The sequence below is a fragment of the Ranitomeya variabilis genome, chromosome 7 (assembly GCF_051348905.1).
Source record: "Ranitomeya variabilis isolate aRanVar5 chromosome 7, aRanVar5.hap1, whole genome shotgun sequence".
NCBI lineage: Eukaryota > Metazoa > Chordata > Amphibia > Anura > Dendrobatidae > Ranitomeya > Ranitomeya variabilis.
This window is the reverse complement of record NC_135238.1, coordinates 239764237-239786870: the sequence shown is the minus strand read 5'-3', so window position 1 is coordinate 239786870 and position 22634 is coordinate 239764237. Positions and strand designations below refer to the sequence as shown.

Below are 22634 nucleotides of genomic sequence, written 5' to 3'. Positions count from 1 at the left end.
ACTGTCTGCAACCGGCCTCAGCCAGGAGGGGGACACCTGTATGGAGAGGTTTGTGGACCACTCATGAGTGGATTTTGCACCCCCCCAGGGGCCGCCTTTAACCCTGTTTGCTATTTCTGCCCCCCTCCGTGTGACGTCTCTGCCCCCCTCCGTGTGACGTCTCTGCCGCCGTGTGACGTCTCTGCTCCCCTCCGTGTGACGTCTCTGCCCCTCCATATAACGTCTCTGCTGCCGTGTGACGTCTCTGCCTCCTCCGTGTGACGTCTCTGCCCCCTCCGTGTGATGTCTCTGCCCCCCCGTGTGACGTCTCTGCCCCCCTCCGTGTGACGTCTCTGCCCCCCTCCGTGTGACGTCTCTGCCCCCTCCGTGTGACGTCTCTGCCCCCCTCCGTGTGACGTCTCTGCCCCCCTCCGTGTGACGTCTCTGCCCCCCTCCGTGTGACGTCTCTGCTCCCCTCCGTGTGACGTCTCTGCCCCCTCCGTGTGACGTCTCTGCCCCCCTCCGTGTGACGTCTCTGCCCCCTCCGTGTGACGTCTCTGCCCCCTCCGTGTGACGTCTCTGCTCCCCTCCGTGTGACGTCTCTGCCCCCTCCGTGTGACGTCTCTGCCCCCCTCCGTGTGACGTCTCTGCCCCCCTCCGTGTGACGTCTCTGCCCCCTCCGTGTGACGTCTCTGCCCCCCTCCGTGTGACGTCTCTGCCCCCCTCCGTGTGACGTCTCTGCCCCCCTCCGTGTGACGTCTCTGCCCCCCTCCGTGTGACGTCTCTGCCCCTCCGTGTGACGTCTCTGCCCCCCTCCGTGTGACGTCTCTGCCCCCCTCCGTGTGACGTCTCTGCCCCCTCCGTGTGACGTCTCTGCCCCCCTCCGTGTGACGTCTCTGCCCCCTCCGTGTGACGTCTCTGCCCCCTCCGTGTGACGTCTCTGCCCCCTCCGTGTGACGTCTCTGCCCCCCTCCGTGTGACGTCTCTGCCCCCCTCCGTGTGACGTCTCTGCCCCCCTCCGTGTGACGTCTCTGCCCCCCTCCGTGTGACGTCTCTGCCCCCCTCCGTGTGACGTCTCTGCCCCCCTCCGTGTGACGTCTCTGCTCCCCTCCGTGTGACGTCTCTGCCCCCTCCGTGTGACGTCTCTGCCCCTCCATGTGACGTCTCTGCCCCCCTCCGTGTGACGTCTCTGCCCCCCTCCATGTGACGTCTCTGCCCCCCTCCGTGTGACGTCTCTGACCCTCCGTGTGACGTCTCTGCCCCCCTCCGTGTGACGTCTCTGCCCCCTCCGTGTGACGTCTCTGACCCTCCGTGTGACGTCTCTGCCCCCGTGACGTTGTTGTCCGTCATTCCTTGGACCGATCAGTCGATCACCGCGGCGCTGAGGACTTTTCACGGTGAATCGCTGGACGCCGAGCCCAGAACGCTGCCGTCTGATTGGCTGCTCGGATTTCAGTGCGGTTTTTCCCATTGAGGCCGCTGGACGCTGATTTTCCTGTTGCTGCGCTCACATCACCTCATGTTCCCGGCCCACAGGCCCAGACCGAGGCTTCACACTGCACAGGGAGAAGAGCCGAGACCTCAGCTGCTCCCACCACCAGGGCTCCGACCACCGACCACCGACCACCGCTGATGACACCTCACTCCATTGTTATCAGCGCTGACAATGCAACTACTGCCCACAGTGAAGATGGCGGCCGCTACTTCCAGTGACCTGCACAAGATGGCGCTGGCTGCCCCGGTAATAGCCGGTCTTGCTCCACTTTTCTCTATGGTGTGGGAGGCTGCGCCTGCGCCTGCGCAGTAGCTGTTCCTTTCAGCAGCCGGGGCGGGGAGACGGACGCAGACGAGCGGGGAGAGAGTGGAGCGATGAGGCGGCGGGGCCAAGAGCGGCGGGACGTGCGGCTGCTGTAGTGAGCGAGCGGCCTCCCCGGCACCGGCCTTCAGGTAACGTGAGGTGGAGCTGGCGGGAGGGGGCGGCGGCCTGCGACACCCGGACTGGCAGTGACAGCGGGGCCCGGGGCAGGGAGGACCCCCAGACATAACCGCCCAGAGCGGCCCCATATACACAGGACAGGACCCCCAGATATAACCGCCCAGAGCGGCCCCATATACACAGGGCAGGACCCCCAGATATAACCGCCCAGAGCAGCCCCATATACACAGGACAGGACCCCCAGATATACCCGCTCAGAGCAGCCCCATATACACAGGGCAGGACCCCCAGACATAGCCGCCCAGAGCGGCCCCATATACACAGGACAGGACCCCCAGATATAACCGCCCAGAGCGGCCCCATATACACAGGGCAGGACCCCCAGATATAACCGCCCAGAGCAGCCCCATATACACAGGACAGGACCCCCAGATATACCCGCCCAGAGCGGCCCCATATACACAGGACAGGACCCCCAGATATAACCGCCCAGAGCGGCCCCATATACACAGGGCAGGACCCCCAGACATAACCGCCCAGAGCGGCCCCATATACACAGGGCAGGACCCCCAGATATAACCGCCCAGAGCGGCCCCATATACACAGGGCAGGACCCCCAGATATAACCGCCCAGAGCAGCCCCATATACACAGGGCAGGACCCCCAGATATAACCGCCCAGAGCAGCCCCATATACACAGGACAGGACCCCCAGATATACCCGCCCAGAGCGGCCCCATATACACAGGACAGGACCCCCAGATATACCCGCCCAGAGCGGCCCCATATACACAGGGCAGGACCCCCAGATATAACCGCCCAGAGCGGCCCCATATACACAGGGCAGGACCCCCAGATATAACCGCTCAGAGCAGCCCCATATACACAGGGCAGGACCCCCAGATATAACCGCCCAGAGCGGCCCCATATACACAGGACAGGACCCCCAGATATAACCGCCCAGAGCGGCCCCATATACACAGGACAGGACCCCCAGATATACCCGCCCAGAGCAGCCCCATATACACAGGGCAGGACCCCCAGATATACCCGCCCAGAGCGGCCCCATATACACAGGGCAGGACCCCCAGATATAACCGCCCAGAGCAGCCCCATATACACAGGGCAGGACCCCCAGATATACCCGCTCAGAGCGGCCCCATATACACAGGACAGGACCCCCAGATATAACCGCCCAGAGCAGCCCCATATACACAGGGCAGGACCCCCAGACATAACCGCCCAGAGCGGCCCCATATACACAGGACAGGACCCCCAGATATAACCGCCCAGAGCGGCCCCATATACACAGGACAGGACCCCCAGATATACCCGCCCAGAGCAGCCCCATATACACAGGGCAGGACCCCCAGATATACCCGCCCAGAGCGGCCCCATATACACAGGGCAGGACCCCCAGATATAACCGCCCAGAGCAGCCCCATATACACAGGGCAGGACCCCCAGATATAACCGCTCAGAGCAGCCCCATATACACAGGGCAGGACCCCCAGATATAACCGCTCAGTGCAGCCCCATATACACAGGGCCAGACCCCCAGATATACCCGCCCAGAGCGGCCCCATATACACAGGGCAGGACCCCCAGATATACCCGCTCAGAGCAGCCCCATATACACAGGACAGGACCCCCGATATAACCGCCCAGAGCAGCCCCATATACACAGGGCAGGACCCCCAGATATACCCGCCCAGAGCAGCCCCATATACACAGGGCCGGACCCCCAGATATAACCGCTCAGTGCAGCCCCATATACACAGGGCAGGACCCCCAGATATACCCGCTCAGAGCAGCCCCATATACACAGGACAGGACCCCCGATATAACCGCCCAGAGCAGCCCCATATACACAGGGCAGGACCCCCAGATATAACCGCTCAGTGCAGCCCCATATACACAGGGCAGGACCCCCAGATATAACCGCCCAGAGCAGCCCCATATACACAGGGCAGGACCCCAGATATAACCGCCCAGAGCAGCCCCATATACACAGGGAGGACCCCCAGATATACCCGCCCAGAGCAGCCCCACATACACAGGACCGGACCCCCAGATATACCCGCCCAGAGCAGCCCCATATACACAGGGCAGGACCCCCAGATATAACCGCCCAGAGCAGCCCCATATACACAGGGCAGGACCCCAGATATAACCGCCCAGAGCAGCCCCATATACACAGGGAGGACCCCCAGATATACCCGCCCAGAGCAGCCCCATATACACAGGGCAGGACCCCCAGATATACCCGCCCAGAGCAGCCCCATATACACAGGGCAGGACCCCCAGATATACCCGCTCAGAGCAGCCCCATATACACAGGGCAGGACCCCCAGACATAACCGCCCAGAGCAGCCCCATATACACAGGGCAGGACCCCCAGATATAACCGCTCAGAGCAGCCCCATATACACAGTGCAGGACCCCCAGATATAACCGCTCAGAGCAGCCCCATATACACAGTGCAGGACCCCCAGATATACCCGCTCAGAGCAGCCCCATATACACAGGGCAGGACCCCCAGATATAACCGCTCAGAGCAGCCCCATATACACAGGGCAGGACCCCCAGATATAACCGCCCAGAGCAGCCCCATATACACAGGGCAGGACCCCCAGATATAACCGCCCAGAGCGGCCCCATATACACAGGGCAGGACCCCCAGATATAACCGCCCAGAGCGGCCCCATATACACAGGGCAGGACCCCCAGATATAACCGCCCAGAGCAGCCCCATATACACAGGGCAGGACCCCCAGATATAACCGCCCAGAGCGGCCCCATATACACAGGGCAGGACCCCCAGATATAACGGCTCAGAGCAGCCCCATATACACAGGGCAGGACCCCCAGATATAACCGCCCAGAGCAGCCCCATATACACAGGGCAGGACCCCCAGATATAATTGCTCAGAGCAGCCCCATATACACAGGGCAGGACCCCCAGATATAACCGCCCAGAGCAGCCCCGTATACACAGGGCAGGACCCCCAGATATACCCGCCCAGAGCAGCCCCATATACACAGGGCAGGACCCCCAGATATACCCGCCCAGAGCAGCCCCATATATACAGGGCAGGACCCCCAGATATACCCGCTCAGAGCAGCCCCATATATACAGGGCAGGACCCCCAGATATACCCGCTCAGAGCAGCCCCATATACACAGGGCAGGACCCCCAGATATAACCGCTCAGAGCAGCCCCATATACACAGGGCCGGACCCCCAGATATAACCGCTCAGAGCAGCCCCATATACACAGGGCCGGACCCCCAGATATAACCGCTCAGAGCAGCCCCATATACACAGGGCCGGACCCCCAGATATAACCGCTCAGAGCAGCCCCATATACACAGGGCAGGACCCCCAGATACACCAGCTCAGAGCAGCCCCATATACACAGGGCAGGACCCCCAGATATAACCGCCCAGAGCAGCCCCATATACACAGGACAGGACCCCCAGATATACCCGCCCAGAGCAGCTATATATATATATATCATATTCGGTGCTCTTATATCTGGGGGTCCTCTCTGCCCCCAGCCTGACATAAACACACATATATATAATCCTCAGAAGAAGAAATGATAAGGGCACTCACCGGTCTTCAGTAAAATTATACCTTTATTAGCAACAATGCATCCAGAGTATGGTTATGGCCGGGGGAGAGCCGAAGCTCATGTGAGCAGTGGAGGACGACGGCCGTTTCGCGCTTGTCCTGCGCTTCTACGGACCCGGCTTCGGCTCTCCCCCGGCCATAACCATACTCTGGATGCATTGTCGCTAATAAAGGTATAATTTTACTGAAGACCGGTGAGTGCCCTTATCATTTCTTCTTCTGAGGATTATATGCAATAAGGACTTTGTTTCTAAGAAGGAGCACCGGACATCACAGTTCATGGCGCAAACATAGTTACGTCTGTTAAGGATACCCACTGAGAGCTTTTGTCTAAGTTGGATTGGGGGTCGGTGCCGCTCAGTTTTTTGCTTTTTGTGGTTTTTGAGATATATATATATATATATATATATATATATATATATATATATATATATATATATATATCTATCTTTTTTTATTTCTATGTTGTCAGGGGCAGGGAGCACCCCATGTAAATATGTACACTCGGGGCGGTCACCACAATATTCTCTGATTATATCTGGGGATTATAATCTCCACTACTGTATATTACACCATTATCTGATTATAATCTCCGGGGTGGTCTTGTCTCCGGCAGTGATGAGGCCGTGTGTTGTGGGCGCTTCCTTCTGTACGGCCCATGGCTGTAGCAGGTGGTTCCCGGTCTTTGTATGATTTTCCGGTGATGGAGACCTTGCAGGAATACTTGATTTTCTGATGTAGGTGTTTCCTGGGACAGGCGTAGGTGGGCGCTCCTGTAATGAGGCGTCGCTCCTGTGATGTCTCCTGTGATGCAGCATTACAGATGACAGCGCTCCCATCATGGGGGATTAGTGCAGCGTACATGCTCGGGTTTGGCCGCTGTAGGTGAGATTACAGGGGATGTCGCCTTTGTGCCGCACGTGTGGCGTTTGGTCAGGGTTTACGCTGAGTTTTGGGCAGGACGCGGCTCGGCCCGGGATTAGGCCCCAGCATGATGAAGGGAAATCGCTGCTGGTTTTGCAGCAGGAGCCTTGAAGGTTCATCCTTTATAAAGTGCAGGCGAATCTGCTGCCAAGCGTCTTATTGATTATCCGGGATGATGTCATTCAGTGCTGCAATCTCCTGAAACCAGAGAACAGAGGCAGAAGCTGAAGTCTAAACACGGGGCCTCATCTCCGGCCACTGCAGCCTACACCACAGATTGCCCTGGAATATAACCCACCCCAGACCTGGCCTGATGGGAGTCATTCTGGAGGCTACACACTGCCATCTCTGAGATTTAAAGGGACTCTCCACCTACATTCAGTAACTAGTAAATTAACCCTCACGTTTTTTCCTGAAGATGACAGAATTTGGTTCTTTCTTAGCTTTTCCTTTCTTGTGTTTTCTCAGTAACAGCCGGATGTGGCAGCCATTGTAGCGGCTGCCGCTGCTGTCACCAGACGCCTGCATTCACACTTGTGTGTGTCTTTCTGTCTATCATAGGCTGGGACGGATGTGTCACACGACTGACACCAGCGGAGCCCCGCAGACCCCTATATACGGGTCTGACAGTTTCCGTCCCTTTATTGGAGTAGGTAGCGCTCCGTGCAGCACCGTCTGTTCCATCAAATGTAACGTGGTCTGCGGCAGATGATTATACTGCAGCCTTCTATATTTGCTTGGTGATTTGTCGGCCTGTGCTCCTTTATTCCTCAGCAGATTACAGATTTGAGAGTCTGGCATAAATAGGTGCCCCCCTGCGGAGGAGCCATGATGGCTGCCACTTATTGTCCCCTTGGGAAAAGTGAAATAATGGCTCATGACCCGCATGCGTCAATCGGGCTGTAGCGACAGTGGTGTTGCTGAGCCGATGCCTCTCCTGCATTAGATCTCATTATTAGTTTGGGTTAGGACATTTATGATGTCTTGTGGATGGTTTCCGGTTGGGCCGTACTCCTGCCTAGATGTCAGATACCCGTCATGACCAGGGCTGTGGAGTCGGAGCCCATTGTGGTGGAGTCAGTGTCATGGAAATTGAGGAGTCGGAGGTTTGGCTTACTGACTCCACAGCCCTGGTCATGACAGTGTTGGTGGGATGAGTCCAGAGGCGCTGTCTGTGCGCTGAATCCTGTGCTGGTGTAATGAGTCCTGAATAATGTGCGCTGGATCCAGTGGCTGTGTGCGCTGGATCCAGTGGCTGTGTGCGCTGGATCCAGTGGCTGTGTGCGCTGGATCCAGTGGCTGTGTGCGCTGGATCCAGTGGCTGTGTGCGCTGGATCCAGTGGCTGTGTGCGCTGGATCCAGTGGCTGTGTGCGCTGGATCCAGTGGCTGTGTGCGCTGGATCCAGTGGCTGTGTGCGCTGGATCCAGTGGCTGTGTGCGCTGGATCCAGTGGCTGTGTGCGCTGGATCCAGTGGCTGTGTGCGCTGGATCCAGTGGCTGTGTGCGCTGGATCCAGTGGCTGTGTGCGCTGGATCCAGTGGCTGTGTGCGCTGGATCCAGTGGCTGTGTGCGCTGGATCCAGTGGCTGTGTGCGCTGGATCCAGTGGCTGTGTGCGCTGGATCCAGTGGCTGTGTGCGCTGGATCCAGTGGCTGTGTGCGCTGGATCCAGTGGCTGTGTGCGCTGGATCCAGTGGCTGTGTGCGCTGGATCCAGTGGCTGTGTGCGCTGGATCCAGTGGCTGTGTGCGCTGGATCCGGTGGCTGTGTGCGCTGGATCCGGTGGCTGTGTGCGCTGGATCCGGTGGCTGTGTGCGCTGGATCCGGTGGCTGTGTGCGCTGGATCCGGTGGCTGTGTGCGCTGGATCCGGTGGCTGTGTGCGCTGGATCCGGTGGCTGTGTGCGCTGGATCCGGTGGCTGTGTGCGCTGGATCCGGTGGCTGTGTGCGCTGGATCCGGTGGCTGTGTGCGCTGGATCCGGTGGCTGTGTGCGCTGGATCCGGTGGCTGTGTGCGCTGGATCCGGTGGCTGTGTGCGCTGGATCCGGTGGCTGTGTGCGCTGGATCCGGTGGCTGTGTGCGCTGGATCCGGTGGCTGTGTGCGCTGGATCCGGTGGCTGTGTGCGCTGGATCCGGTGGCTGTGTGCGCTGGATCCGGTGGCTGTGTGCGCTGGATCCGGTGGCTGTGTGCGCTGGATCCGGTGGCTGTGTGCGCTGGATCCGGTGGCTGTGTGCGCTGGATCCGGTGGCTGTGTGCGCTGGATCCGGTGGCTGTGTGCGCTGGATCCGGTGGCTGTGTGCGCTGGATCCGGTGGCTGTGTGCGCTGGATCCGGTGGCTGTGTGCGCTGGATCCGGTGGCTGTGTGCGCTGGATCCGGTGGCTGCGGTGCGCTGGATCCGGTGGCTGCGGTGCGCTGGATCCGGTGGCTGCGGTGCGCTGGATCCTCTACCTGTTTTCAGGGCGATGCTGAACCTTAGTGACGCAGACGTCCTTTGCTTAGAGATATATTTGCACTGGGTGAAGATGAGACTATAACTTTGTGTCCTCCCTTTGCTCTGCCAGAAGCTGGGGATCATGTTGTATTTATCCCCAGTTCTTGAACAGCTCCCACATATTCTGCAGCGTGGTACTGAGACCGGAAGAAGCAGAAAGTTAGTGGAATTGATCCCATGTCTCATCTTTTCTTCCTTTTCCCTCTTGCCCCCTGGTACCTGCAGCAGCACTGCCCTGTATGAACACAGCCCAATAATCCTGCTGCCAAGAGGAGTAATAGCAGCAGCCTGTAATGATTAACCCCTTTCCATCCTCACACTGTGGTTTCTCTAGTGATGATGTAGTAGCCAATGGAGACGCCGCCTTCATTTTTGGGTTGTGCCCATCCCTTGTGTCTTTGTGCCAGTTTTCTGACAGGTGGGTTCATGGTTTTGGTTGATTCGTCAGCTGTTTCAGTTTTTATCTTGGGTGTTTGGGGATAATTTGGGAACTCTCTGAATTACTGTAGATCCCATTGCTGTTGTGGCTGGGAGTAGTAGTAGTTGGGCGGCTCGTGCTTCTTGTGTGTTGCAGATTATTGCTTTTTCTCACCGTCATGTTGGGGTGTGCGGTTGGGGTGTGCGGCTGGGGTGTGCGGCTGGGGTGTCGGGCGTCTCTGCTGCTCTCCATCTCTCTTCATTGAGTGCGATTTTCAGCGTCTTTGTTCTTTATAACTAAATTCAGTAGTTGGGATCCTCCCATGTGAGCGGAGATGACTTGAGAGTCTCGCACTGATTTGCCTCGGGGGCTGAGTCTGCAGATCTCTGGTGGGCTTCTCCCCGATCTATGGTGTCCGCTGGCTGCAGGGTGGTAGCGGCACAGATGGCGCGCTCCATCACTGCCTGTTTTGCAGTCTCATGCTCTGTGACATGTTGCACCGAGGTCTGCTCGCCTGCCTCTCAGGATATTGTGCATTGTTCCAGGCTTTTGTGGTGGCAGCGGGAGACTCATGTCAGTGATAATCTCTCATTAGACAAGTATGGCAGCTTTCTGTATGTGGCACAGGTAATAAAAGGCAGGAATGTTGTCATTCCCGGCTCGCTGCAGGGCGGTCACACGCTGCTGTTTCTACATTGCAAGTTCCTGTTTGTCGCTTTGTTTTCTATGACAGATGTGTGTGGAGCATGCGGCCTATCAGTGATGAGGTGGTGCTATACACGAGGGTGCTGGGGGGTGGTGCTGTGTGCGGGGGTGGGGGTGGTGCCGTGTGCGGGGGGGGGTGGTGCGGGGGGGGGGTGGTGCCGTGTGCGGGGGGTGGTGGTGCCGTGTGCGGGGGGTGGTGGTGCCGTGTGCGGGGGGTGGTGGTGCTGGGTGGTGGTGCCGTGTGCGGGGGGGGGTGGTGCCGTGTGCGGGGGGGGGTGGTGCCGTGTGCGGGGGGGGGGTGGTGCCGTGTGCGGGGGGGGGTGGTGCCGTGTGCGGGGGGTGGTGGTGCCGTGTGCGGGGGGTGGTGGTGCTGGGTGGTGGTGCCGTGTGCGGGGGGTGGTGGTGCTGGGTGGTGGTGCCGTGTGCGGGGGGTGGTGGTGCCGTGTGCTGGGGGTGGTGGCAGTAATACATTCTGAGAGATACTCTACGTTGTGGGTGGTAGTACTACTGTTCACCGGAGTTTGTCGTAGTACTATACTGTCCTGTGCGCTAGAGAAGGTGATGGTACAGTGATAGATTGGTGGTAGTAACATTAGGAAGCATTAATACTAATGTGTGGTGGTATTATGCAGTGCTCATAGTTGTACAGTTGTGTTGTGCTGCTAGTAGTTCTGTACGGTAATGTTAGTGCACAGCGACCCTTGTCATAGTGTTGTATGGTGGGTGATGGTGGTTATAGTAGTAGTATTGATGCTGTACATTGATAGTAGCCGCAGCAGTTGTTGTAGTTGTTTTTTTTTTTAGCAAATATGTTTGGATTTGGTCTCCAAATATGAATTTGCCATATTGCTGCCCTATTTGTGCAAAATTTATGTTTGATCAGTTCCGAACATTCGGAAATTTCTACTCCCATTGGCACCAATGACTTTCAGCAAATATTGCAAAATCAATATTCGCCGACGATCATAATTGGAACCAATTTTTTTTAAAAATTGCTTAACCCTAGTGGTAGGTAGTAATACTGAGTAGTAATATAGTAGTAGTGGGTAGTAATAATGCTGTGTAGTAATATAGTAGTAGTTGTGGTGGGTGGTAATAGTGGTGGTGGGTAGTAATGCTGTATGGTGGTAGTAGTGGTGGGTAGTAATGCTGTATGGTGGTAGTAGTGGTGGGTAGTAATGCTGTATGGTGGTGGTAGTAGTGGTGGGTAGTAATACTGTATGGTGGTAGTGGTGGGTAGTAATACTGTATGATGGTGGTGGTAGTAGTGGTGGGTAGTAATACTGTATGGTGGTAGTAGTGGTGGGTAGTAATGCTGTATGGTGGTAGTAGTGGTGGGTAGTAATGCTGTATGGTGGTGGTAGTAGTGCTGTATGGTGGTAGTAGTGCTGTATGGTGGTAGTAGTGCTGTACGGTGGTGGTAGTGTGGGTAGTAAGACTGTATGGTGGTGGTAGTAGTGGTGGGTGGTAATAATGCTGTACGGTGGTGGTAGTAGTGCTGTACGGTGGTGGGTAGTCATAGTACTGTATGGTGTCTTTGTAGCAGAGTTGGTTTTGCGCTCGTGGCCCCTTGTGCTTTGGTCGCTTTTTTCACTGATTTGGGCACATAATTGATCAGTCACGGACACTGGCCGCAGAGCCGTGCTTGTCCGCAGGCTTTTTTGTTACACTGTATCAGTAGAGGTGACGTGTTCCTGGTCAGTGAGCGGCAGCGGGGCCGGACATGTCGTTTTGTTTATTAATACGCAGCACGGTGCAGGACTTCAGGTGCCTGCACAGACCGCGTCTGCCTTTTGTAATGAGTAATTATACCCTAAAAAATGTTCCCCATCACGTGTTTAATAAACGAGAAGGATTTCACTGTTCCGTGTGGCGCGTCTCTCGGCCCCTGGTGCTGGCGGTGCTCACGATCAGGCAGGTACTGACAGCCGGCGCTGTGTCTTGTATTGATGCCAGTGACAACAATGGAAATACAGGTTATGTCCAGAACATCTCGCCCTCCGATCTGCATGGACGAGAAGTGGCGGACGCGATGGCGGTGCTGAGCCTTCCGAAGACTTATTAGTGGGGGAAGGGCAAGCGATTCAGTGAATTATTGGGCGATTGCGGACTTCCCAAACGAGTGACTTGGTCAGTATTTCACTGGAGCTTTACCTCTGCCGTGGTGCAGGGTCTTACGGGCTGTATACAGTGTATATAGAGCAGTGACCGTATTACGCTCCGTTGTTAATAGCACCAAGAAAACAAAGTGAAGTTTCTATTTTTGACTGTGACTTTCTCTCTTGCAGGATTCGGCAGAACTATGTACCTCTGGACCAGTGGCTTCACGTCTCGGTGCCTCTCCCCTGGTTGCTGCATATTTAAATTAGACTTTTAATATCCCGGCAGCTGCTCGCCGGACACATGGTGAATTGCTGTCATTCCCAGGATTGCATCTTTGACGGCCAAGCCCTCGCCAGCATTTCTCCCAGAAGAGACGACCCCGAGGATCTAATCCCTGCCGGAACTGTGACTCACTGCCTCTAGTTTGCCTCTTCCCCCTAGTTGTGCTCCAGCGCCCCCTAGCTATGGAGCAAGGAATGGATTACTGGGTGGCCCAGATACAACAGAAGGATGTTAATAAAAGGCTCCAAGTGGGACCAGACATGATAGATTACTTTTCAGATAGGCAGAAATCTGTGGACCTGGAGCAGGACCAGACTCTGCTAGATAGGATGGTTGATGGACTCGCCACGTCCTGGGTGAACTCCAGCAATTATAAGGTATGAATAAATGTCGCCCTCTCTGTGCCCAAGATTCAGACAGTCTTGTCCTGAGTGACATGCACCCAATGGGTTCTTATAGCAGATGGCCGCTGCTCAGTATTGCCACAAAGTGAGGCCGCTCCAATAGTTTCTGAGCAGTCCAAGCTCTGGAGAAGTCTCAGTGGTAAATGCTAATGTGTATGGGGTTGTGTAAATGATGCCGTTAACCCGCACTCATTGCAGTCGGTGACATCGGTGGTGACTTTGCAGCTTGAACTGACATAATGCAGATTTATAATGTACAGTGCTGGTCAATCTACGCTGCTGAGATTTTCGTGGCGTCGTATGCACACCACATATTGTAATACAGTTTTTTTCTTCTGTCTGGGAAATCTGCTGTAGATTAGCCCCGTGGGCTCATGCCCTTGCTATGTTTTCTGGCAACGTGGACCCTGGATGTCAGGGACCTGCAGCACAGCAACGCCCACATGTAGGGAGCCGTCTGCAGTTCCCCTGCGCAGCGTGCTGTAGTGGGGGGCCGTTAAGGGCCATAGCGCGTAGAGGTGGATGAAGTGGTCCCAGTGGAGAAAGGAGCTGTCAGACCCCCGTTGGTTATAGAGATACCAATGATAGGAGGGGGATACAGCACTGAGTGACGCTTATCCCCTGTGTTGATTTCATGGCTTGCACGTCTCGCCTCTGTAGTTCTTAGTTGTCCGCCGGCCATCATGGAGGTTTTATTATCTTACATAGGTTGAAAAAAGACCTCGGTCCATCAAGTTCAACCTTTCTCCACCAATTGTTTTTTTTTTGTCACTAAATTAACTATAACCCGCAATATTATGAGTATTGAGGAAATTATCCAACCCTTGTAGAAAAGCTGTTATAGTGTCGGCCACTGTGTCTTGTGGTCGGCATTCCACACTCTGACTGCTCTAACTGTAAAGAACCCTTTCCATGTAGCTGTCGGATTCGCCTTTCTTGTTTGTGTACTGAGTGCTGCTGCTTGGCTTACTTGTATCGAGAATTCCCCGTCCTCCTGTTCTGTGGTCCCGAGTATTCTCCCATCTAATGTACATGCAGGTATAGGATCACTGCGACCTCGGTGCAGTTCTCTACATTAAACCTCATTTCCAGAGTGTTTGCCCATCAGTCATCTTATTCAGATTGTTTTTCATAATTGTAATGTCAAGATCAGATTTTAATATCCTACATAGTTTGGTGTCGTCAGCAAAGACTGACATTTTACTCTCAATCCCATCCAAAAGGTCATTAAGGAAGAGGTTAAAAAGAATCGCTCCCAGAACAGATCCCTGCGGTCCCCAGCGCTCCCAGAACAGATCCCTGCGGTCCCCAGCGCTCCCAGAACAGATCCCTGCGGTCCCCAGCGCTCCCAGAACAGATCCCTGCGGTCCCCAGCGCTCCCAGAACAGATCCCTGCCGTCCCCAGCGCTCCCAGAACAGATCCCTGCCGTCCCCAGCGCTCCCAGAACAGATCCCTGCCGTCCCCAGCGCTCCCAGAACAGATCCCTGCCGTCCCCAGCGCTCCCAGAACAGATCCCTGCCGTCCCCAGCGCTCCCAGAACAGATCCCTGCCGTCCCCAGCGCTCCCAGAACAGATCCCTGCCGTCCCCAGCGCTCCCAGAACAGATCCCTGCCGTCCCCAGCGCTCCCAGAACAGATCCCTGCCGTCCCCAGCGCAAAGTCCAGATAATTCCCATCAGCCGCATTACCAACATCCAGATGTGCACTCGCCTCCTCATAGAAAGCCAACATGTTAGACACGACTTATTCTTCATGAATCCGTGCTGGTGGTCAGTTAATGTTATTATTCCCTGCAATATACAGTATCTCTCCAGGTCATCTCTTATAATGCCCTCACATTTTGCACACTACTGATATCATACTTATACTTATCGTCCTGGCTGTGTGTAGGGGGTCTGTATGGGCTGCTTTCGTCCCCTGGATTATTATGGTCTGTGCACATGTCGCAGTTTTGTGCCCGCGGTGTCGGTGCTCGTGCGGTAGTTGTGACGCCGGCGCCCAATCAGCGCTGTCTCCGCCTCATGTCGAATTGATCAGTAAGAAGGAGTCTGAGATCGTCTGCAGCCCGGACTTCCGCTTCATGATTGATTTGTCTGGAGGCGGGGCCAGTGACACAAGCACTGATTGGGCGACGACGTCACATGTCACAACACCGCACGAGAGCCCCAGAGATAGCGAGTGCGACACTGTAGGAAAGTCGCGGGAGGCGAGTACAAGCTTTATTTTATGGGAGCCAATCATTGTGATCAAGGGACAACCTAGTAGCGGACAACCCCTTTAATTCTGCAGCATGTCAATTCTTTCATCATTTTTGCTGCAGATTTCACTCTGAGTGGGGCAAATCTGCAATAAAATCGCAAGTGGCCAAAAGCGTCCATTTTATGCAATGTTACTCCTGAGAAGAGAAACAGAATTGGTGCAGAGATTGTGTGCACAGACCCTCAGTCGTCCTCCATACTGTGCCTTTATAGCCGGCGGTGATTCGTGCTCCTCCCGTCCCTGCACTTCCGTCTGTACCGGGATTGTGCTGCTTGTATTAATTGCAGGGCGGCTGCTAATTATAACGTGTGGTGTGAAGGGTGCAGCTACCGGTGACACGTAAGGACGGCCGGATGTCGCCTGTCGGTGGTGGTTGTCGTTCCCTCGGCTGGTAGTTGTGACTCCTTTCCTAGTTTTACTCTTCCCCGCGGTGACCGTGCCTTGTGCACACATTGCTTGTCACAGCTGTTGATGGGCCGGCGGGGTCCGGGTGGTGCGAGGGTTGGGGGTGATGATTGCATATTGCACTGTCCTGCAAGATGGGAGTGAAGTGTGAAATGTGCGAGGAGCTGAGTCAGGAAGAAAGCAAATCTAGTGCTGCCTGCAGGGACTGACCACGAGGTAACGCGGCCGAAGGTGTGCGGCCGAAGGTGTGCGGCCCTGGCGGAAGATGCAGTGACATATCTCGCCTGTCCTCTTCCATCAGGACACTTCATCCGCCCATCCGTCCTGTGGGCGACCGCTGCTTATTCCCGTAAGGGCTCCGTAGACCATACACACGGTCGGTGCTCGCCTCCTGCAGCCACGCTGTTCCTGACAGATCTCATGACATTGGAAGCAGCGGTCACGTGACACAATCAACTTCCATTGATCGTCTGCAGCCTTTATTATTTAGTCATGGAGGTTGCTGATTGGCTGCAGCCGTCATGTGACACAACCAGCATGTGGCCAGCCCTTCAGTAAGGATTTCGGCAAAAAATCCCAATAAAGCTTTGACAAAAATGTTTGTGTGAATACAGGCAGACTATTTTTCCACTGCAGGTTTCACCCTTTGGATCACAATATAGGCTGTGTTCTCAATATAGGCTGTGTTCACACGTTGATTATTTGCTGCAGATTTTGTAGCGGAACGATCTGCAGCTGTTCCAGTTCATCTAGAGAAATCCCATTGTGATGAATTAAGTAGATTTTCAGTTGCAGAAATGCTTTTTAGCCAATGGAGTATTGACAGATCTGCTGCGGGATCTAGGCACGATGTGAAATGGGCCGTACCGTCGGCTTAATGGCTAAAATCCAAGGCCAAATGCACTGCACACAAATAACATGGAGATGATGACCTGACAAACCAGCATCTCCACGCCGGGGCGCTGCCAGGTCGCGTTGTGGTGCTGCCGCCCTCCTCACTATAGTCAGCGGCGCCGTGGAGTGCAGTCAGTGGCGATTTGGGAGCTGCTCCAGTGCAGATGAGTGGAGCCTAAGGCCATGTCCAGACAGAGGTTTTTTTTTAACTGTTCAAATACAAGTGTTTCCAGCAGAAATCTCCTCGAGAAATGTTAGTTTTCAAAGGATTTTTTTTTTCTCCAGAAGGATTTTGCAGCCTTTTCAGCTGGCACTGCCCGTCTTGCCTGTCGTGGAGTTCAATATTCTCACAGTTTTTCCTTATGAAGTTTTGAAAAATACAGAGAAAAAATGGGTTTCCCCATAGAAATAGACTGTAGAGTATTCCAAGTGGTTTTGAAGCAATTTTTGAGCTGGATTTAGGACATGCTCTTCAAAAATGCCAACTCCCTAGCCTTCAGTAGTCGCTGGTCTTGTCGTCGTCTCTTGTGCCGTCGTCGTGTGGCTAGTCCATGTTTTGTGGCCGGGTAGTGTCGTCGTTTGGTTCGTCCATGTAATGTGGCCGGGTTGTGTCGTCGTTTGGTTCGCCCATGTAATGTGGCCGGGTTGTGTCGTCGTTTGGTTCGTCCATGTAATGTGGCCGGGTAGTGTCGTCGTGTGGTTCGTCCATGTAATGCGGCCGGGTCGTGTGGTTCGTTCATGTAATGCGGCTGGGTCGTGTGGTTCGTCCATGTAATGCGGCTGGGTCGTGCGGTTCGTCCATGTAATGCGGCTGGGTTGTGTGGTTCGTCCATGTAATGTGGCTGGGTCGTGTGGTTCGTCCATGTAATGCGGCTGGGTTGTGTGGTTCGTCCATGTAATGCGGCTGGGTCGTGCGGTTCGTCCATGTAATGCGGCTGGGTCGTGTGGTTCGTTCATGTAATGCGGCTGGGTCGTGTGGTTCGTCCATGTAATGCGGCTGGGTCGTGCGGTTCGTCCATGTAATGCGGCTGGGTTGTGTGGTTCGTCCATGTAATGTGGCTGGGTCGTGTGGTTCGTCCATGTAATGCGGCCGGGTCGTGTGGTTCGTCCATGTAATGCGGCTGGGTCGTGCGGTTCGTCCATGTAATGCGGCTGGGTTGTGTGGTTCGTCCATGTAATGTGGCTGGGTCGTGTGGTTCGTCCATGTAATGCGGCTGGGTCGTGCGGTTCGTCCATGTAATGCGGCTGGGTCGTGCGGTTCGTCCATGTAATGCGGCTGGGTCGTGTGGTTCGTCCATGTAATGCGGCCGGGTCGTGTGGTTCGTCCATGTAATGCGGCTGGGTCGTGCGGTTCGTCCATGTAATGCGGCTGGGTCGTGTGGTTCGTCCATGTAATGTGGCTGGGACGTGTGGTTCGTCCATGTAATGCGGCTGGGTCGTGTGGTTCGTCCATGTAATGCGGCTGGGTCGTGTGGTTCGTCCATGTAATGCGGCTGGGTCGTGTGGTTCGTCCATGTAATGTGGCTGGGACGTGTGGTTCGTCCATGTAATGCGGCTGGGTCGTGTGGTTCGTCCATGTAATGCGGCTGGGTCGTGTGGTTCGTCCATGTAATGTGGCTGGGACGTGTGGTTCGTCCATGTAATCCGGCTGGGTCGTGTCACGCTGTTTTCATGGTTAGTCTTCTATCTCTGCACGACTGAGGCCGTAATACTGGGATCCGTTCATGTTGCCACCAGGGTGGGTAAGTGAGAATCTGAGGGGCTTTTTTAGCTTCATGACGTGATCATAGGATTGCAGCATTATCCGCTGTGCAGACGGCAGAACCCCGACCTTCTATAGGGACAGTACCAGGACGCAGGTTTCCTGCCGTGTAGCAGCGGGCTCCTCTGATGAATGCACGTGTGTGTGTTTTGCTGCTGTTGACTCTTCCGTGGCCGGGTAAATCTCTCACCACAGGCCTCGTCCTGGGCAGGGTTTCTGCAGCTGCATACCTGAAGCCCCCCGAGTATTCATGACAGTGGGCCCTTGTTCTTCACCAGGCCTCATGTTTTGGATTCTTGTGGGTCGTATCATGAACGTGTGCACTTGTGTTCTCAGCTCAGTGACCCCTGTAATGTGGACAATGTGTCTACAGCATTGATGGTGGATCTATAACAAGCTGTGATATGTTGTGTGGACTTTCCTAGACGTCGGTACCTGGCAGCACAATGTGACTCCCCGGGCTCCTAGGATGGCACCGTGTCCGTGCCACCTGCGTAACATGTGTAAAATTACAGCCAAATTGTAGACTGAAAGTCTGTGGGGACCCGAGACTAAAAATGCAACAAATCTGGTTTATTTTTAATTTTTTTCAACAATCCCATTGCAGGTCGCTGCGTGGCCCTCGCCTCTGTGCTCGTCTGCATCACAGAGAACAGACATTTTATCATTTCTGTCCATACAGAGCGAGTTAGTCTGGTGTGTGATCCGTAACCTCCATCATCCTCTATTCTGCAGACACAAGGTATACGGTGTATCTCGCTGGCCTCGTACAGCTCCTAGTATCCCAGTAGTGACTATGGAGGGCCGCTCCACATTAGATCCTTTGGGTCAGGCCCCCCAACTCCCTCCATTTCTGCAGCCTAGATCCCTGTGCCTTTTTCTGTAGGATCGTCGCCTCCCCATCCTCCAGGCGCCTTGGGTCTGGAGACTATTTGCTTATTATTATTATTTATTACCATTAGAATTGCCGTTTTCTGCTCCTTTCAGGAATCTGATGCAAGTTTCATTGTGATGAATGTGAGATGTGACTTTGGTGCGGTCGCTCTGTAGACTGATCGGTGGTGTCGTTGTGTGCGGTAACTGCAGTCACACACAGCAGATGGGGCTCTTACCTGAGGATTTGGGCAGGTAAACCTGACGTGTAACAAATATGAACGCTGCGCCATTTTCCATGAAGATTTTTGCTGCAGATTTTCACTTCTGTTTTTTCCTTATTTCAGTGTAAAATTAATTTCAGATCTGCAGTGAAATGTGCAGGATGAGGATTCAGCGTGGTTTTCTGCTGACTCTTCTCTGTGAGGACCTGGCGGTTCTGATCTGCGCTCCTGTGTCTTAAAGGTTCCTATCACAACTTCTTTGTTTGGTTCGAGGACCATTTTGTTAGATTATACTGATCCCAAGGCCAACACTAAAGGTTTTAAGAGAGGAGCCCCCAAGAAGGCTGCCCGAGCTGTCTGTGGGCTGCAGGGCGACTCCGGGGGTTGTGCCCCCTTGGCACTCAGGTATAATAACGTCTGCGCCTTTGTTTCTCTCGGGCGCCTGTATTTTATGTCTATTTCCCGTGTTCTGGTGATTATGGACAGGAGTGTTCCCAAGTGTCGCTGGTAATGTTTGTGGGGTCCCTGTATGGACCAGCTGTTATCTCCTGGTGTAACTGGTTGGGGAGCCTTTTGGGGCCACTTTAGTTGTGTGTTTCAGGTCACGGGGAGGCTGTGGCTTCTTTTTGGGCACTGGCGGCAGTTCCTGGCGCTGCTGTAGATGCGTTTTGTTTTTCAGGTACTACCTCCTGCCTCATAAAGCCCCGCGCCACAGTTTATTGCTGGAGCTGCTGCCGGGCTCATGCTGGAGGACAGCTGCTCATGTTGTAATTGCAGGGTGGGATCATTTCCACCCTTGGGCCTTGGTGTCTGCACCTCTTAGAAATGTTACGGCCCCTTCAGTCCGTGACGATGTAAGCCAGGCGCTCAGGTGTAATGGGGGACGTTTACTCCGTGGTGCCCACGACTGATGCCACAGAGCAGACTCTGCTGCAGTGCTCGGGTCCATGGATTGCAGTGTGTTCATGTGCAGGCTCGTGCGGTTTCCTTTATTTTTGTCTTCTGGCATAACGCTGCATAACCCGTACTGCTGAGGACCGTGTTGTGCTGCAGCTGCCAGAAGACCGCGCGGATTGTGACAGAACCGCAATTGTTGGGACTTGTTTCCCCCACATATCCAAGCCCAAATTGTTCCATTTGCTTCCTAACTGGGAGCCCGATGATATCACCATGACATTCCTATGGATGAAATCATCGGCACGGAGCGGTGGTAGAGGGGCGATCTCACAGGGACCTCCTTCTTCCTGGGGTGTGATGATCTGCGGTGTCCTGTGCCCCTCTGGTGGCCGTGGTGGAGGCACTAGGACCGGACGGCAGGCCTCAGCCGCACATAGGCGCTCACTATATAGTGCAGACAGGTAGTGGAGTCCACAATTACAGGCTTGTTCCTGTGCGGCGAGGCCACCGCCTGTCTGGTGAGCGCAGCCACGTGTGAAATGCCCTGCAGCATCAGATCTGGGCAATGATTGCAGTAAGCTGCAGAACTTACAGAGCACCGGGCGCTGGCCCTTAAATATTTAAACTGTTAGCAGGTTTTTATGTGTGTTGTTTGTGGCCATCATAATGCAATCTAACAGAGAAGCCCTATGCAAATCAGCGTAGAAGTGCACTGGAGGCGTGTCATTGCACATGGAAGAAGCCATCCAACTGCACCCGCCCCAGTGCACTTTCAGCCTGATTTGCAAATGGTTTCCCTGCTACATCTGTCATTACTGGCACATTGGATCTCTACAGGGACGTGCCTATTTTTATTGGGGTATACAGCCACTGTCTGTGTGTAAAACTGCGCTGACCCTGACCGGGTCTCTGCACAAATCCTTTTTGTTTTCTAATCTCTGATGTGAGTGCACAGAAGGTGGCAGAGAATTGCCCGGGTATCGCCCTCCAGAACTAGCTGGTTACGTAAATATCCCGGCCTCGCTCATCTGCTCGTCCTTGTGTCTCCTCTCAAGGCGTGGACAGGAGACGAGGCGTTCACAACCTGCGTCTTACAGCCTCCATAACCTTCCCAGCTCGTCCCAGCGCCTCAATGCTGCATTGTTAGAGCGGCAGCCACAATACTGTCAGTGTGACGTCCCCTGGCAGCTCCCCAAAATCAACGCCAACGCCGTGTTACTTAACTCCTCCATCCAACATCGGCTGATGTGACAGCCCACCAATATAGTGAGGGTCCATCCATGTCAGGGGTCTGGGTCCTGTGGATCGGGGGTCTGGGTCCTGTGGATCAGGGGTCTAGATCAAAACATGCAGATGAGCGCAGTGCGGTCCACATGACAGCAAGCAGAGATCCAAAGGAAGAGATACAGGAGGATGTTGGGAAAACTGTAGAACTTTTCATCAGGCCGTAATAGCCTGTCCATGTATAAACCTCGGCTCCTGAGCCGAACTCCGCCACAGAGACGTGCCTGTGCCCTCTGCCTGTGCCCTCTACCTGTGCCCTCTACCGGTGCCCTCTGCCCTGTACCTGTGCCCTCTGCCGGTGCCCTCTGCTGTGCACCAGCTGGAGAAATGTGAATGTGTAAAACCCAAAGAGGAACATTTAGCCAGGGTGTTCCTGGGGTCTGGGACCCCCACCGTCCCCCGTCTGGGGCCCTTTAAGGTTTAATTTGACTAATTTTTTTTCTCATAACGATCTCCTGTATACGGTGTGTGGTCATGTGAAGGTTTATTATGGCCGCGCAGCTGAGCATGTAATAATTAACTTAGGAGAGCAGTGTTACCTGTGTATAACAGAAGTGCGCGGCTGTGCCCGTGTGTGCAAATATGAATGTATGTGCAGAGTTGTGCCCCCCTAATGTGTCGGTGCCCCAGTGTGTTTTGGTGTGCGGATGTGTATGGCTGTGTGCAGGGTTCCCTGTGTGTGTGTGTTTGTGTGTGTGCGTGCGCGTGCGGCGGTGCCCTCGTGTTTTTTAATGCACATGAGCTGTGGTGTCAGTGTGTATTTGTATATCCACATGTCTGTGTGTATGTGCGTGTGTGGCAGTGCCCTCGTGTGTATCAATGCACATGAGCTGTGGTGTCCCATGTGTATTTGTATATACACGTGTATGTGCGTGTGGCGGTGCCCTCGTGTGTATGAATGCACATGAGCTGTGGTGTCCCGTGTGTATTTGTATATACACGTGACTGTGTGTATGTGAGTGTGTGGCGGTGCCCTCGTGTGTATGAATGCACATGACCTGTGGTGTGCGTGTGTATTTGTATATACACGTGTCTGTGTGTATGTGCGTGTGGCGGTGCCCTCGTGTGCATCAATACACATGAGCTGTGGTGTCAGTGTGTGTTTGTATATACACGTGTCTGTGTGTGTATGTGCGTGTGTGGCGGTGCCCTCGTGTGTAT

General features: G+C 54.6%; 1 protein-coding gene across 1 annotated transcript in view; it reads left to right on the top strand.

Annotated features, from left to right (window-relative positions):
- The first annotated feature begins 1776 nt into the window (after positions 1 to 1776).
- Positions 1777 to 22634, top strand: part of CLASP1 (cytoplasmic linker associated protein 1) — a 148731-nt gene continuing 127873 nt past the window's right edge. Inside the window, exons 1-2 of the mRNA XM_077273293.1 lie at positions 1777 to 1926; positions 12375 to 12848. Of these exons, the coding sequence (XP_077129408.1) occupies positions 12654 to 12848 (195 nt within the window). The 5' untranslated portion in view covers positions 1777 to 1926; positions 12375 to 12653. The remainder of the gene's footprint in view (positions 1927 to 12374; positions 12849 to 22634) is intronic.